This window comes from Aethalodelphis obliquidens, unplaced genomic scaffold (assembly GCF_003676395.1).
Source record: "Aethalodelphis obliquidens isolate GAN/ISIS:26980383/991018 unplaced genomic scaffold, ASM367639v1 scaffold4, whole genome shotgun sequence".
NCBI classification, from domain to species: Eukaryota; Metazoa; Chordata; class Mammalia; order Artiodactyla; family Delphinidae; genus Aethalodelphis; species Aethalodelphis obliquidens.
In genome coordinates, this window is record NW_020837948.1 from 69,138,835 (window position 1) to 69,157,781 (window position 18,947).

The window sequence follows — 18,947 nt, forward strand, 5'->3', positions numbered from 1 at the left end:
AGTATAAAATAATATTAGTTTTTTAACCAAAAAAGTTTTAAAAAGGCTCTCATTCAGGTATATTTAAAAAACAAACACACTACTCTTTCTAAGGGTGTGGATTCTAATGTTGTCAGTTAATTCTAACAAATAATCTCAGCGAAGACAGGGCCTGATTTGTGCTTCACTTTCACTCTGATGTGCAAACACATGCAATTCTGCCCATGGTCTGTACCACATGCACTCGCTGCCCAGCGGCATGGCTGCTGGGCTCTGCTGTCACCAAAGGCTCTCCCTTTGCCAGCCCGCTCAGCCCTCCAGCAGAAGTACTGCAGGCTGAGCACCCGAGCCCCTCTGTAGGGATGTCTCTTCCGACAGCCCCTGTGGAGAATGTGGGTGTTCTGCTAAAAGGAGGAGCCCTGGTGCCTTTAGGCACAACAGCTATAAATATTGCCCTTAGAAACTAGTCCTGACTTCATATCCCTGGGCCAAACCATAAATGAAATGAACTCTTTTTTTCCGGAGGCTGGACCACTTCCTAAGAGTTTTCTAAAGCCTCTGAAATATTCATATTTAACCAAGGGGAAAGCAACCAAATGGAAAGTAAAAAAGTAAACTGTAAAATGTTAGGATGGCAGTCACAAAAAAGCAGGTGGGGAGTGAAACACAGAGAAAACTCCAAATAAAGTTAAAAAAAATTTATTGCCTATGGAGACGTAAGCATACCTTTTTCTAGCAATAGAAGAGAATAAATGTTTAATTGTTAAACTTGAAAATTCTGAGCTTCTGGAAAAAAACTTGGGGTATAAGGAAGGGGTAGATTTATTTTCTTTGAAGTTATTAAATAAAATCATCATGGGCAATAAAGATACGACAGATTTCAAATACTGAATTCCCAAGGCAAATATCTCTAGACAAAGGAGAGCCAGACAATCATCTTTCCCAAGGCCTGAAACTTCTTTTTGATTGGACAAGTCCCTATGGAGTAATACATATTATTTTCTCTCTTTGTAGAGACTGAAAATACTATATGCTAACATCACATTTCATTCTCAGCACATTGTCCAGCTCTTTCTAGGAGTACCAACTCCAGATGGGGCCAGAAAACAGAATGACAGTCTCGATTCCTGAATCCTTCTGATGTCATTTAACTCCCACCTTGCATCTATCATAACTTTAAAGTCTTCCAGGTTTTCTCAAAAAAGGGGGAGCAGCAGCACAAACTTACACAAGAAGAGTGACAGAGTTAGTGAACGAAATTTGTATTTGCAAGAGTTAACTACTTTAAAGATTTGGTTCTGAAAGAGAGGAGGAAATTCTGTGGTAGCTAGCAGGGACGATGGGGGCAAGGAAAGATTTTTTAAGATGAGAGAGACTTGAGCTAAATGGGTGGGTCCAATAGAGAGGGAGAAGCTTAAAAACAACAACAACAAACAAAAACCAATACAGAAATGAGAGACTGAGATTCTTAAGAGGCTATCTGAAAATGTCTGGGAGCATTTCTTAGTTGTCCAAAGACCGGAGGGCACTATTAGCCTACAGTAGGTGGGAACAAGTATGCTAGACAGTCCTTCACAATAAAGAATTTTCCTGGTCTGAATGCCAGCAGCACCCCATGCTCCTGCAGCCCCAGTCATTAAATGTTTACTTGCTGTATTCTAAAACTAGGAATTTTTAACTGATTAAATTGTATAGTAGCTCAAATATGAACTGACCAACAGATATAAAAACACACAGCTCCTCAATCCTCTCAATATTTTGTTTTACAATATACTACCCACCCATTCCATGATTTTTAAAAATATATTCAAACTAAATAATTAATAGGCAATTTTAACACATACTAGTAGTATATATAAGTATTATACCCATCTGTATTCTGAGACTATGAAAAAAAGTTATAGAAAGGTCTCACATAAAACACACACACACACACACACACATTCATATCAAAACATATTTTAAGTCTGTGAGTTATATAGCAAGTTCTTAAGTGAGTAAAATAATTTTCCCAAATCTATTGTAAGTTAGTGTTATAAACATAGATGCACAATTAGGTAGATACAAAGTGAGCAGATTACCACTGTGTACTCACCTTGGTTAGCATTCGCACCCTGAGGCAGAGCATTGGTTAAGTTAGGTAATTCACTGCCATGATTTCCATCTTCCCATGGGCAGACGTCAACACCATTCCACTTTTTCAACTGTTTTAGCCAGCTGGCCTTCTGCTCCAACTTGCAGTGGGGATTTAAAACTATACACATCCACAGAGCACCTAATTTAAAGGGAGAGAGGAAAGCAAATTTTTTAAAAGTTTACAAGTGTCCAATCCTAATAGCTAATGACAAACCATTTCAAAATGGACCCAAGTCTGCAGTTTCATAATGCAATTCTCCCTTGTCCAAGCAACAAATCTCACATAGAGGTTAATGTAAAGAGGACAAAAGAGCACAAATTTGAACCAAAGAATCCAAACACTGTTACATATAAAGATGAAAGATATTTCAAATGGTAATTGTAATCACTTTCCTACTTGTGTGACATTTTGGGCAAAAGTCAATAAAGAATACAACCTTAAGGACCAATTTGTTACTTTAATTTACAAGCAGATTTTATTCATGGATGCTGCAACAAACCACTCTAAATGGTTCTTCTGTGCAAAAATTAAATTTACTTTTAAGAGTATCTTTTAAAAATAAAATCATAAAGGCATAACAATGGACATGAATAAACTATTTCCCAGTCTCCATATAAGCATTTCAAACTTTATTATGCTCGTTAATTAGTATGCATATCCATATATCAACAGATCTTTTAAAAATAAAATTTACTTAAACATGCTTCCCTAAATGATTTAACCAGGAATTAACCTTTATATAAATGAAATTACTAAATTTATGTCTTTTTGTGAATGAAATCACTAAACGTTTATCAAAAGTTCACTTGCTTTAAAATGAAAAGACAACCTGTGGACTCGGAGAAAATATTTCAAGACAATGTGACAGACGAGGGCTTAATTTCCAAAATACACAAATGTCTCACAGAGCTCAATATCCAAAAAAAACCCCACAAAAAACAAACCAATCAAAAAAGGGGCAGAAGACCTAAATAGACATTTCTGCAAAGAAAACATACAGATGGCCAACAGGCACATGAAGAGATGCTCAACATCACTAATCATCAGAGAAATGCAAAACTACAATGAAGTATCACCTCACACTGGTCAGAATGCCCATCATCAAAAAGTCTACAAATAATAAATGCTGGAGAAGGTGTGGAGAAAAGGGAACCCTCCTACACTGTTGGTGAGAATGTAAATTGGTACAGCCACATATGGAGAACAGTATGGAGGTTCCTTAAAAAACTAAAAATGGAGTTACCATATGATCCAGCAATCCCACTCCAGGGCATATATCTGGAAAAGATGACAACTCAGATTCAAAAAGATACATGCACCCCAATGTTCATAGCAGCACTATTTACAATGGCCAAGACATGGAAGCAACCTAAGTGTCCACCAACCGATGAGTGGATAAAGATGTGGTATGTACATACATACAAACATACACACACAATGGAATATTACTCAGCCATAAAAAAGAATGAAATAATGCCATTTGCAGCAACATGGATGGACCTAGAGTTTATCATACTAAGTGAAGTTAAGTCAGAAAGAGAAAGACACAATGTTATATGATATCACATGTGGGATCTACAAGTAGTACAAATGAACTTATTTACAAAACAAACAGATTCACAGACATAGGAAACTTATGATTACCAAAGGGAAAAGGGAGGAAGGGATAAATTAGGAATATGGGACTAACAGACTAACATATATAAAATAAACAACACGGATTTACTGTATAGCACAGGGAACTACAGTCAATATCTTGTAAACACCTTTCATAGAAAAGAATCAAATATGTATATATATTTTTGATTCTATATATATATATAACCAAATCACTTTGCTGTACACCTGAAACTTACACAATATTTTAAATCAACTATACTTCAATTAAAAAGTTCACTTGTTTTTCAAAGGAAAAGTCCTAATGAATTTAGAAGGTATAACTCATAATTTGAAAAATTAAGGTACTGATAAAATGTATCATTCCTTTCTACATTTTTCAAAAAGATAGCTAATTCAAGCAAATATTCCACAAGTTTTAGAAGTTCAAGTTTGGGAATTCCCTGGTGGTCCTGTGGTCAGGACTCCATGCTTCCACTGCAGGGGGCATGGGTAAGATCCTGCAGGCTTTGCCATGTGGCCAAAAAAAAAAGTTTTTACTTTACCAATTTCAAAACAAGACAGATACCAGTACTTCAAAGCTATTCACAACACTCTTTCTTTGTAAAGGTTTGTATGTGTATCTGTGTTTATTTTAATCAGTTGTGTTAACCAAGTGAATAATACAGGTAAGAATGGTCTGTTTATGTTTTGTTTGTCCAAAAGTGATGCTTTACATTCTTCCACATTTAAAATTAGCAAGCTTCTTCAATTATAGAATCTGTTATTTTAAATATCAAATAATGTTTACCAACAGAAAATAAACATAGCCACAACCTAAGCCACAGATATTTATAATTCACATTTCTATATTTTAAAATGCCAATTAGAAACAAAAATGTGATAGATCAAGATGGAGTAAAGCCCACTATGGCTTATCTCTCCCCATAATTACAACTAAAAACTGGGCAAAATACAAAAAGCAGCAATCTGAGGACTCTGAAAAGTAAACAACAGCAAGCGGTTTGTGGAAATAAAACTTGAAGAAATTTAAGTCATATGGGGGTGACTTCCTGTTACTTTCCCCCCTCTTTTCTCTCCTGGCTTGCACATAAGATTAGCCCCATTTGGGGAACTATGTAGAAGGCATATTAGAGCAACAACTTGAGAGAAACCTCATCTACCTGGTGAGAGGATTGGGAAAAGGGAACCCCCTGCCACTCAGAAGCTAGAGAGGGAGATCCCTGGATATTCTGTACAAAAATAGGCACAAATACTGGTCACACCTCACGTGCATGAGACTGCCCCAACGCAGCACAGCAAAGGTTTTGAAAACTTTACTGACATCACCCAAAGAAGGTAAAACAGAACTCAAAGTCTGAGTATGTACTATTGAATGTATGCTTTAAAAAAACAAAAATTTCTCCGGAGGATTATAATAGGACCCAGACTCTTACAATTCAGTATTTAAAATGTTCAGGATCCAAAATTACTTGGCTTACAAAGAAAAAGAGAAATGTGATCAATTCTCAAGGGAAAAAACAATGAACCAGATTTTAGAATTATCAATCAGAGACTTTATGCAACTGTTATAACTATGTTCCACCAGATGAAGATAAACACTATTGACAGAAGTGAATATGAACTATAAAAAAAGAACTAAATAGAAATGTTAGAATTGAAAAAACAATATCCAAAATAAAAAATTCACTAGATAGGATTAATAGTAGAATGGATATGACAGAGGTAAAAGTCAGTAAATTTGAAGACAGAAATGATCTCATCTGAAGAAGAGAGAGAAACAATCAGAAGAAAATGAACAGAGCCTTAAGACAGGTGGGAAAATATCAAAAGTAACATCTGTATCATTGGAGATCCAAAGAAGATGAGAAATAGCTACAGAAAAACTCAAAAGAAATAATTACTGAAAACTTCCCAAAATTGAAGATATGAATTTACAGATCAAAGAAGCTGAGCTAACCAAAAAATCCATGCCCAGTGATAATGAAATCACTGAAAACCAAAGAGAAAAAATATATATATTGAAAACAGAGAAAAATGAAATGCCGTATAAAGGAGAATGACTCAAATAATTATTCTTGTCAGAAATTATACAGGACAGAAGACAGTAGAGCGATGTCTTTAAAGTGTTAAAAGAAATGGAAATATCAACCCAGAGTTGGCAAAGTATCATTCATGAATGATGGTGAAATGAAGGCTTTCTCAGATCAGGAAAAACTAACAACATATATTGTTCAAGAGACCTGATGCTAAAGGAAGTTCTTCAGGCTGAATGAAGAGAAATAATACCAGAGGGAAACTTGGAACTATATGAATAAAGGAAGAGGAACAGAAATAATAAATACCTAAGTAAATGTCATGGACTACTTTTGTCCTTCTAAGTTCTTTAAGATAAGTATGACAACTGAAAGCAAAAACGTGAACATTGTCTTCTGGTATTTTAAACGTATGTAGATGTTATACACATGAAAACTATAGCATAAAGGAGAGAGAGTAAAGGGACCTATATGGTTGTTAGATTCTACATTCTTTTTTAAGTGGCAAAGTATAAACTCAAAGTAGACTGTTTAAGGTTAGGTATATTTCTTGTAATACTGAAACCATTAAAAAAAATACAAGGAGATACAAACAAAAAGGACAATAGATAAATTAAAATGAAATACTAAAAAAAATGTTTTAAAATAATCCAAAGAAGGAGAAAAGAAGGCAGGAGGGAGGGAACAAAGGAACAAAAACAGAGAGGATAAATAGGAAACAAATGATTAAATGGTAGACCTACATTGAACTACATCAATAATTATAGCAAATGTAAATCATCTAAACATACCAATTAGAAGAGATGGTGAAATCAGGTTGAAAAACAAGATCCAACTCTATGCTATGTACTAGAAACCCTCTCCAAATATAATGACATAGATAAATTAAATGGAAGAGGATGGAAAAAGATACACCATGCAAACACTTTCAAAACAAAGTTGGAGTGGCCATATTATCATCAGACAAAGTAGACTTTGGAACAAGAAATGCTACACCAGATAAAGTGAAACATAACATGATAGAAGGGTCAGTTCTACAAAAAACATAACAATCCTAAATGAGGATGCTGCACCTAACATTAAGACATCAAAATATATGAAGCAAAAAGTGACAGAGCTGAAAGGAGAAACACACAAATCCAGTTACATTTGGAGATCTCAATACTTCTCTCTCAATAACTAACAGAACAAGTAGACAGAAAATTAGCAAGGATAAAGAATACCTAAAACAATACTATCAACCAACTTAATCTAACTGACATTCATAGAACACTCCACTTAGCATTAGTAGAAAAACAAAACAAAACGAAATCTTATACTTTCTAAAATGCACAAAGAACATTTACCAAGGTAGTCCATATTCTGGGCCATAAAACAAACTTTGACAAATATTAAAGAAGTGAAGTCATACAAATTATATTCTCTAATGTAGTAGAATTAAATTAGAAATCAATAACAGGATGATATTTGGAAAATTCCCAAATATCTGGGAATTAACACAATTCCAAATAACTCATGAGTAAAAGAAGTCACAAAAGAAAACAGAAAATATTTTGTTCTGAATGAAAATGCAAATAAAATATATCAAAACTTGTGATCTACAGCTAAAAAGAGTTTAGAAATCTATAGTATTAAATGCTTGTATTGGAAAAGAAGGAAAGATTCAAATCAATAATCTAAATATCCACCTTAAGAAACTAGAAAAAGAATGAGACATCAAAGCCAAAGCAAGCAGAAAGAAGGAAATAACAGATCAGAAATCAATTAAATGGAAAACACCACCTAAGTTTTTTTTAATGAAACCAAAAGCTAGTTCTTTTTTTTTTTTTTTTTTTTTTTTTTTTGCGGTACGTGGGCCTCTCACTACCGTGGCCTCTCCCATTGCGGAGCACAGGCTCCGGACACACAGGCCCAGCGGCCATGGCTCACGGTCCCAGCCGCTCCGCGGCATGTGGGATCCTCCCGGACTGGGGCACGAACCCGTGTCCCCTGCATCAGCAGGCGGACTCTCAACCACTGCGCCACCAGGGAAGCCCAAGCTATTTCTTTAAAAAGATTAATAAAGCTATAATCAGTCTGACCAAAAAAAGACAGGACAAACTATGAGTATCAGGAATAAAAAAGGGCACATCATTATAGATCCTAGAGGCATTAAAAGGCTCATAAAGGAATACTAGGAACAACTTATTCCCATAAATTCTACAGCTTAGATGAAATGGACAAATTCCTTGAAAAACCACAAACTACCAAGTTCTCTCAAGAAGAAATAATAACCTGAATAGCTTTAAATTTATCAAAGAAATTAAATCTGCAGTTAAAATCTCTAACAATGCATGTCCAGATGTCTACCTGGAAAATTCTACCAAACAGTAAAGAAAGAAATAACATCAATTCCATACAATACCTTCCAGAAAAAAGAAGAAAGGGAAGGTTTTCAACTTATTTTATGAGGCCAGCATTACCCTGATAGCAAAACCAGACAAAAGACATTACAATATAATTATATGTCAAAGTAAAACACCACAACAAAATATTAGTAAATCTAATTAAGAAATACATAAAAAAAGAAAACACACCACAACTAAATAGGGTTTATCCCAGGAATGCAAGGCCGGTTCAACATTAAAAATTAGTGTAACTCACTATATAGCAGACTAAGGAAGAAGAACCATATGACCATTTCAACAGATGCAGAAAAAGCAACTGACAAAATTCAACATCCCTTCATAATAAATAAAAGTCTCAGCAAACTAGGAACAGAAGATAACTTACCTGATAAAGGTCATCTGCAAAAAAAAACACCTACAGTTAATATGATAATGGCAAAAGACTGAATGTTTTTCCTCTAAGATAAAAACAAGGCAAAGATGTCTGCTCTATCACTCCTATTCAACATCACACTGGAAGTTCTAGCCAGGCCAATAAAGCAAGAAAAGGAGATTAATGACATAGATTTAAAAGGAAAAAATAAAATAGCCTCTATTTGTAGACAACTAACCTACAAAAAAGGTAAGTTTAGCAAGGTCATATGATACAAGTTCAAAGCAAGAAACCAACTGTATATCTACGTACTAAAATTGAACAATTACAGATCAAAATTTACCCCCCAAAAGCACCAATTATAATACTATCAAAAAACATGAAATACTTAAGTTATAAATCTAACAAAACATGTACGGAGTCTCTATGCTAAATACTACAAAACACTGACAAGAGAAATCAAAGACAATCTTAAAAAGCAGACTGGAAACCTCAATACTGTTAAGGTATCAATTCTCCCCAAATTGATCTATATATTCAACATAACCCTACTCAAAACCCTAGCAGGCACTGGTGTACATACTGACAAAAATATAGAATGGCCAAACAATTTTAAAGAAGGAAAACGTTGGAAGGCTCCCCAGCACCTAATTTTGAGACTTTGTATAAAGTTAAGAGTAATCAAGACAGTGTATTGTGAAAGAACAGGTACATACACCATTGTATAGATTAGGGAGCTCAGACCTACATAGATATGGTCAATTCAAGGTTCAAAGCCATTCAATGTAGAAAAGATAACTCTTTTCAAAAGCTAGTGCTACTACAATTGGATATTCATATAAAATGAACTTAAATCTACAACACACAGTTTATTAAAAATTAACTCAGCTAACTTATTAGAAACTAACTCAAAATGGATCACAGACCTAGATATAAAACCTAAAACCATAAAACTTCTGGAAAACATCTTTGTGACCTTGGGTTAGGCAGAGATAATCTTAGATACAATATCAAAAGCATAATCCATAAAAGATAAAATTTATCAAGTGGACTTCATCAACATTAAAATCTTTTGTGCTGCAAAAAAAAAACAATATAAAGAGAATGAAAAGACAAGCCACAGATTGGGAGAAAATATGTGCAAATCAGACATCTGACAAAGGACTTGTATCTAGAATATGTAAAATCCTCCCAAAGCTTATCAAGAAAACGAATAACCCTAATACAAATGGGCAAAAAATTTGGAAAAGACACTTCACTCAAGAAGATATACAGATGGCAAACTGCTGATGAAAACATGCTGAACATCATTAATCATTATGAAAATGAAAACTGTTTGCAAATGACATGATACTATACATAAAAAATCCTAAGGACACCACCAGAAAACTACTAGAGCTTATCAATGAATTCAGAAAAGTTGCAGGATACAAAATTAATAAACAGAAACCTGTTGCATCTCTATACACTAACAACGAACTATCAGAAAGAGAAATTAAGGAAATAATCTCATATACCATCACATCAAAAAGAATAAAATACCTAGGAATAAACCTACCTAAAGAGGTAAAAGACCTGTAGTTGGAAAAACTGTAAGATGCTAATGAAAGTAAATGAAGATGACACAAGCAGATGGAAAAATACACTGTGTTCTTGGATTGGAATTAATATTGTTAAAATGACCAAATTACCAAAGGCAATCTACAGATTCAATGCAATCCCTATCACAATACCAATGGCATTTGTATGGAAACACAAAAGACCCCAAATAACCAACACAATCCTGAGAAAGAAGAGAGCTAGAGGAATCACACTCCCTGACTTCAGACTATTCTACAAAGCTACAGTAATAAAAACAGCATGGTACTGGTACAAAAACCAGACACATAGATCAATGGCACAGAATATAGAGTCCAGACATAAACCCATGCACTTATGGTCAATCACTCTGCGACAAAGAATATACAATGGAGAAAAGACAGTCTCTTCAATAAGTGGTGCTTGGAAACTAGACAGCTACATGTAAAAGAATGAAATCAGAACATTCTCTAACACCATACACAAAAATAAACTCAAAATGGATTAAAGACCTAAATGTAAGACCGGAAACCATGAAACTCCTAGAGGAAAATATGGGCAGAACACTCCTTGACATAAACCATAGCAATATTTTTTGGGATCTGTCTCCTAAAGCAAAGGAAATAAAAGGAAAAATAACAAATAGGACCTAATTAAACTGCAAAGCTTTTTGCACAGCAAAGGAAACCACTGACAAAACAAGAAGAAAATCAAAATAACAAACAACCCAATTAAAAAATGGGCAGAAGAACTGAATAGGCATTTTTCCAAAGGCATGCAGATAGCCAACAAGGCATATGAAAAGATGCTCAATAGTACTAATCATCAGAGAAATGCAAATCAAAACTACAATGAGATATCATCTCATACCTGTCAGAGGGGCTGTCATCGAAAAGAACACAAATAACAAATGTGGCGAGGATGCAGAGAAAGGGAAACCCTCATACACTGTTGCTGGGAATATAAATTGGTGCAGCCACTATGGAAAATAGTATGCAGGTTTCTCAAAAAAACTAAAAATAGAACGACCATATGATCCATCAATTCTACTCCTGGGTATACATCTGAAAAAAACAAAAACACTAATTCAAAAAGACACATGCACCCCAATGTTCAGAGCAGCATTATCTACAACTGCCAAGGTATGGAAGCAACTTAAGTATCCATGAACAGAAGAATGGATAAAAAAGATGTAGTGTATATACACAGAATGGAATACTACTCAGCCATAAAAAAGAATGAAATAATGCCATTTGCAGTAACATGGATGGACTTGGGGGGTATCATGTCAAGTGAAATAAGTCAGACAGAGAAGGACAAATATTGTATGATATCACTTATATGTGGACTCTAAAAAATACAACAAACTAATGAATATAATAAAAAAAGAAGCACACTCACAGATACAGAGAACAAACTAGTAGTTACCAGTGGGGAGAGGGAAGGGGGAAGTGGCAATATAGGAATAGAGGAGTAAAAGGTACAAACTATTATGACAAAAACAAGCTACAAGGATATATTGTACAACACAGGGAATATAGCCAATATTTTATAAATAACTATAAATGGACTATTTATAACCTTTAAAAATTGTGAATCACTATATTGTATGCCTATAACTTATGTAATATTGTACATCAACTATACTTCAATTAAGAAAAAAACCATACGAGATACCACGACACACCTATTATAAGGGTTAATATTAGAAAAAGAAATTTAAAACCTGAAAATGCTGCTGGCAATCAGAATGCTCATAATTGCTGCTGCGAGTGCAAAATGATATAGCTACCTTGGAATATGGTTCAGCAGTTTCTCATGAAGTTAAACATTTACCTTATGACCCAACAATCCTACCTCTTGGGATTTGCCCAAGAGAAATGAAAACTTAGGTTCACATAAAAACTTTACAAGAATGTTTATAGCAGTTTTATTCGTAAATGCAAAAGCCATCCAACCTGAATGTCCTTCAACTGGTGAATGGATGAACAAACTTGGTGCATTCATATAATATACTACTTAGCAATAAGAAACAGACCACTGAAATACACATAATATCGCAAATGCATTATACTAAGTGAAGGAAGCCAGAATCAAAAGGGTATATATGTGTACACACACACTTTATTATTCCATTTATGTGACATTTTGGAAAAGGCAAAACTAAATGGATTGAGAATAGACTACCAATGCTAGGGACAGGGAGTAGGTGATGAAATGATTATAAAGGGACTGTGAGGGAATTTTTGGAGGCGATATAACCATTCCATATCTTCACTGATCATATGACTCTATGCCTTTGTCTAAACTCAAAATTGTAAACTAAAAATGTCAGGTATATGTATTTTTATAGTTAAATATTTATGGTATGTATTTTACACTATAGTTAGGAATTTTACTGTATGTAACAAAGTAAATTTTTAAAAATTGCTAATTAATATCTGGATCAAACAATTTTATCTACTGGTATTCCAAAGACCTAAGTATGAGTGCTCTCTCTGCAGGATTTCTCTACAAGCCAATGGACATGGCACAAATCACCATCCTATTAATCGTATGCGTTTCCCATGCCAAGAACCAGGAGAAACAGCTTCAAATGAAACATGACCACATACTGTCACAAAACAAGAGACAAATCAAAATGGTGTCTAAAGAACCTGTAAGTGGCAGCCTTTCCTACTGAATCCCATTGGAAAATGGGATACAACTTTACCAGGCTTTAGATTTTGGACTGATGGACAACATAACAACACAAAATAAGTTACATAGTAATAATTAAATTAAATCTAATGAATGCTACAGACTGGATCAAAAATTGGCATTTCTATTTATAAGGCTACACTGAAGTCATTTTCCAAATCATCAAAATATCTTTTTAAAAAATAAAATTATAATATTCAACAGGTAATGCTTCAGAATTAAGAATCTTTCATGTTTTTCTTCCAAGATGTTTTTGTCCTATAATTCTACTACTCTTGAATACTTTATCAGATAAAACTAAAATCAAAAAGTTGCTCTGAAAGATGTGCTGTGAGACTAGAAATTTCATTATCAGGTTGTTAGTGTAGTATCAAGGTTCTGTGTAAAAGGGCAACCAAGTAAATTAATATGGACAAATAATATGTAAATATCTTTCCAAAATAAGTTTATTTATTTTCTATGTGTCTATTTTATAATTCAGAATTCTGTATTTCAGTCCACGTGAGTGACCTATAATTTATTTTGGAAATCAGCTTAAAAGCACCACCATGTCAACTAAAAGCTAAGATAGAACTAACTTCAACCTAAATGCCCATCAACAGAGGAATGGATAAAGAAGATGTGGTACATATATACAATGGAATATTACTCAGCCATAAAAAGGAACTGAGCTGGGTCATTTGTAGAGACATGGATAGACCTAGAGATGGTCATACAGGGTGAAGTAAGTCAGAAAGAGATAAACAAATATTGTGTATTAACACATATATGTGGAATCTGAAAAAACTGGTATAGACAATCTTATTTACAAAGCAGAAATAGAGACACAGACATAGAGAATAAACCTATGGATACCAAGGGGGAAAGTGGAGGGATGAATTGGGAGATGGGGATTGACATATATACACTACTGATACTATGTATAACATAGATAACTAATGAGAACCTACTGTATAGCACTGGGAACTCTACTCAATGTCACCTGAATGAGAAGGAAATCCAAAAAAGAGGAAACACATGTATACATATAGCTGATTCACTGTGCTGTATGGTATTAACTAACACAGTATTATAAAGCAACTATACGCCAATAAAAATTTTTTTAAGTATACAAATTATATATCCTAACATATATATATATATGTATCTCAAATCCATTGTTTTCCACATTCAATTTCTTTTTCTTTTTAAAGATATAGCACAATACAAAGTTTAAAAAATAGAATTAAAAACCAAATTTATACTAAGCACTAGTTCTTTTGAAGTAACTCAAAGATAAAATTAGGAAAATACTAACCAATGTATACAATGCTGAAGGACTGACTGACTTGCATATGAAGAAGCTGACAAGGTGATAAGCTTGTCTCCAGTAAGCTTCACTTTCACTTGGTGAAAACTCAGAGCTTATAGAAGCCAGCACAACACTGACAAAACCATATAATTCTACTTTTTAAAAAAGTTCTTTTGAGGAAATAAATATAGGAACACCAATTACAACTTTAATTAAATAATCATTATTATCACTAACAGTCACCATTTCTTGGGTGCCTATTCATGTGCTATAGGCACTATACTTAGGGCTTTACAAACATTCTTTTCATTAACTCATTACAATAATCCTCCATGATCAGAAATAATACATCCACTTTAAAGATGAGAAAACTAAAATGCAAACAGATTACAAGATCTTAAAAACAAGATCCTAAATATTCTTGCAAACTTTAAACAGTGATTTCTATGATTCAAGGAAAAAATAAAGCTATAAAACTAGATTTTCAGGCTTACATTTCTCTAATTAGAAAATTTCCGTTACAGAATGAGAAATTTTTTTTTAAAGCCAAGCCTTTATTAATTTAAGCCAGTAATGTTTTTTTATTGCTCACCTCCCTAAAGAGAGGTTTCATCTTGAAAGGATGTTCTTAATGTTAGATTCAAGTTCAGAGCTATAATGGATATGGTCTTTTACCTGAACAGTCACCACTACAAAAGCTGTAATTAGCCTTAATAACCAAGTTAACCAAATTGAGTAAGTCATCCTCCAAATTTTATTAATTCGGAGTCCCACTGTGAGCATTTATCTCCTCCCCCTCCAACACACTCCTGCAACATTTGTAGCTTTAAAAATAAAGCTCTTTGATGATTAAACACTTCATTCTGCTGTCCCTCAGAAATACAAACCCTTTTAAAAGGGTTTCAACCAAAAATAGGACAGAGCACTCAGGGAAAACTTAGCATTTCCAGCACCTAGCAGATGAGCTGGTATCTCGAAAGTATTACTGGTTCTTTTACAAAGGACACTTAATTATTCGCTATGAAGTACAATGAAAATAAATTCAATACTTTTAAATTGCTTTCCTAGCTTCAATGCCTCAAAGTATATAAAGGCAATTATCAAATCACCAGTGTGTGCATCATCTGGTTTCTGAATTATCCATGGCACATTTCAGCTCTAGTCTAGCTTTTTCTCTACCACCCAGCATGCTTTTACTCTCCTTTCCACTACTCCACCTAATCTGCACTCAGTGATTTCAGCAAAAACATGTGCTGTAATCTACAAGTAACAGTAAAGCAAAACAAAGAAGGCAACTCTCCTGGGATGAAGGAAAACAAAACCTTTTTTTTTTTTGGCACAAGGTGAATGGTTCCAATCCACTCAGTGGTCTTAAAATCTGTTTGCATCCTATACCTGACCCAAATAGGCAAATTAACATGGACAATCACACGGAGACAGAAGACAAATCATCACAAAAGCCTTTTTATTTTTTAAATATTTTTATTTATTTTTTATAACGTATGGATTCAATATATTTATAGATTATGCTCCACTAAAAGTTATTACAAAATAATGTCTATATTTCCCTGTGTTGTACAATAGATCCTTGTTTTTTTATTTTCTACATAGAGGTATTGGATTAAGAAAAACAAACTACTATCTTTCCCAGCCCCCTTCACTCTCCCCACTGGTAACCGCTGATTTGTTCTCTTTGAGTCTATTGCTATTTTGTTATACGCATTTCTTTCTCGCATTTCTTAGATTCCATGTACAAAAGACTTTTTAGTTGCTTCTGTATTCTACCGGTCACACTGCCAATGGACAAGCACCCACACTCCCAACAAATGTAGGTAACAAGAATTAATGAGTTCTAAACGTCCTGAAGGCCAGTCTTGTCCATCAAACATTTCGATGTACAAATCACCACCATTTTGCCCCACATACCCAGTGTTTTACATTTCCAACTAGAAGAAACGTTTGATCCACAAACTCTGATCTGGAAAGGACAAAATATGGATTACCAGCTGTAAGACCTTGGGCAAGGCCACTTAGTCTCTCTGTGGTGGCAGTCCCTGACTTAAACAATAGAGATAATAATTCCTACCTACCTTGTAGGGCTGTTTACACTTAAGTAAGATAATAACGTGCAGAAATGTTCTGAAAACTGTAGAGTTCCACCCAGCACCAAAAGGTGCACTCCAGCAAACCCCGGTGTAGAAGACTTGGATGTTGAGGAAATTGAGACTCGAAAGGTGAAAACAAGATTGAAGGACTCAGCTTGTGATTCTCTGAATACCGTTATAAATATTTCTACATTTAATAAAATAAAACAATTAAGAGAACATATTAAAAATATATCAGAGACATTAAACACTTAGGCTAGTAATAATGGGTTCTTGTGCAATTAATTTCCACTTGCTATATGTTTTTGGCTAGAAACATCTTTTAGTGTCTTCTTTTCCCTTGGTTTCAAAGACAGGCTTTTAAATGTGTTTTATTTTCCAGTAGGCCTCCCAGGCCCCACCCAAGGCCCACAGTCACTTAGAGGTCTGAGATGCTTTGGGTAATTGTATCCTTACCTACTCGAATGGAGGAGGCATTTCTCAAACTCATCCCCAACGCTACAGGGTTATATTAACACTTCCTCTGCCCATGGTAACCTCATGCCAAAGCATGGACAAAGAGCAGTGCGGAAGCCCATTCAGACCCTTCCCTCCTCAGCCTCCCTTCCCCTCCCCCTCCCACCTCAGAATCTCAGCCAAAACTTCTAGTCTACCATTCACTCTCCGTCCCTTCTTAGTGTCAAGGGTTCCAGTCTTCTACAGGAACTCAAAATTAAAACTTACTGGAACCCAAATTCTTATTTTTGGAGGGGAAAAACCTGCAAGTCAAGCCAGGTGAAATTTGGTGTAAGGAGAATATGAAGGTGAGGAAAAATTACCTTTATTAAAAATGGCGATGTAGAATACTCTAGGACTGTTTTACACTACTTCCTAGTAATACAGATTCAATTTTGACAAACATCTTAGTCCAACATAAGGGATAAAGTTAACTGAAATAACAGAACTTCATTTATACACATTATTCTATTCGACATTGCTAGAGACTTGGAAGGTAACCATTAGAAACAGCATGAAGTATTGTCAGATGTATAACCACTGTTCTGGTTATCTATTACTCTGTAAGAGAACTACCCTAAACTTACTGGCTTAATATAACAATGTATCATTGTATCTCATAATTCTGTAGGTCAGAGATTCTCTCCTCCTTACTTTTCCCCTGCCCTAACACAGCCTCTCTACGTGGACAGTGTGAGCTTTCTCATAACATGGAAGGCTCAGGATAGCCAGACTTTTTACATGAAAACTCAGGGCCCTAGGATAGAACCTTCTAAGAGACAGGAAGTAGACACTGCCAGTCACTTTTAAGGCTTGGGCCCAGAAACTGGCCGAAACATCTACTGTCATATTTTGTTGGTCAAACATCTACAAAAATGAGAGAACACAGACCCCACATCTCAATGAAAGAGTAGCGAAGGATCTGTGGCCACTGTAATCTATCACTATAACCGGGAAATAATGTAACTCAGCTAGATTACAAAATGGAAAACGAAGGTATTTACCAATGGGTATGAGAATGTTGTTACTTAAAATTAGCAAATCCAAACAAACCACTCAACATATGAAAAGAGCTGCAAGTCAAGCAAAAAACAAAAAAGCCATTATGAAAACTTAACAGCATAAAAGGTATGCCAACACACAGTATTAAGTGCTGATTTGTATGTTAATTTCTATCCCTTCAAGGAAAATCCTAACAATATCATGTTACCCATGTTAGATTTCTAAATAGAGTCTACATTTAAAGTTTTAAAATGTCTGTCTTTAGGGTACAAAGATCACTCCATCTAGTTCAGCTAACATATTTCTGAAAGTGAATGGCATACTTACTTATCCACTTGCTGCCATTTATTGAATATACTTCACACTAACCCTATGTGAAGTACTTTACATACGTTATCACATTTCACCCTCAAAGAAAGACTCACTTTACAAATAAGGAAACTGAGGTTCAGAGACATGTAGAAATGTTGTGCTGCTATTAAAGATGGCAGCCAAGATTTGTTACCAAGGCCCATGATCCCCCCTCAAACTAACACTCTTAAACACTATGGTGTTTAGCCTTCTGCCTAGATACGTGGTCAAAAAGTACCTCTGTAAGTGAGGCTTCCTATGTACAGTCAGCATATATGAATTCTAAGATCAATGATTTTAGTCTTTTGACAGAATCACTGATCCGTTCCCTCATATTTCAGCAGTATAATACAAATGGTATATTACTGTTGAAAATTATGAAGTACCCTAAACGTACAGCTAATAAACCCTGTACTTTATTTAACCACCTACTCTTATATACTCAGAACATGTTGCATATATATTAATAGAAACATATCCAACAAAAATCTACCCCAGGTCCATCTAAAAAGATCTAATGAAACAAATGAAAACTCTGTATTTTTCAGAACTGACAGGCATAGCAAATAAGTAATTTCACTGCAGATTAAAACAGCAGATAAACAATCAAAAGCTCAACTTACAATTCAAGATTGATTATTCAAGTCAGAAGAAATCTGTTTTCTCTGAAAATATGATGATGTACTAATATGAGGCCTCTTAGACTGGAGTCACATCAGCATTTCTGGGATAATGCACTCGTGTGTGACTGAGTGTGCTCTTTGCCTGCTGGGTGTATTGCTGGGTGGAGCATTATGATTTGTGACTGAATAAACCAGCTGGCCATTCTCTACCTCTTGCTATTCCCCACAATCAATATAACTTGTTCTTAAGGTTCTTTCTACTTCATGAGCTTT

General features: G+C 34.7%; 1 protein-coding gene across 1 annotated transcript in view; it reads right to left on the minus strand.

Annotated features, from left to right (window-relative positions):
- Window positions 1-18,947, minus strand: part of ZSWIM6 (zinc finger SWIM-type containing 6) — a 204,958-nt gene that overhangs the window by 22,538 nt on the left and 163,473 nt on the right. The window contains exon 6 of the mRNA XM_027101263.1: window positions 2,075-2,254. Coding sequence (XP_026957064.1) covers window positions 2,075-2,254 — 180 coding nt within the window. The remainder of the gene's footprint in view (window positions 1-2,074; window positions 2,255-18,947) is intronic.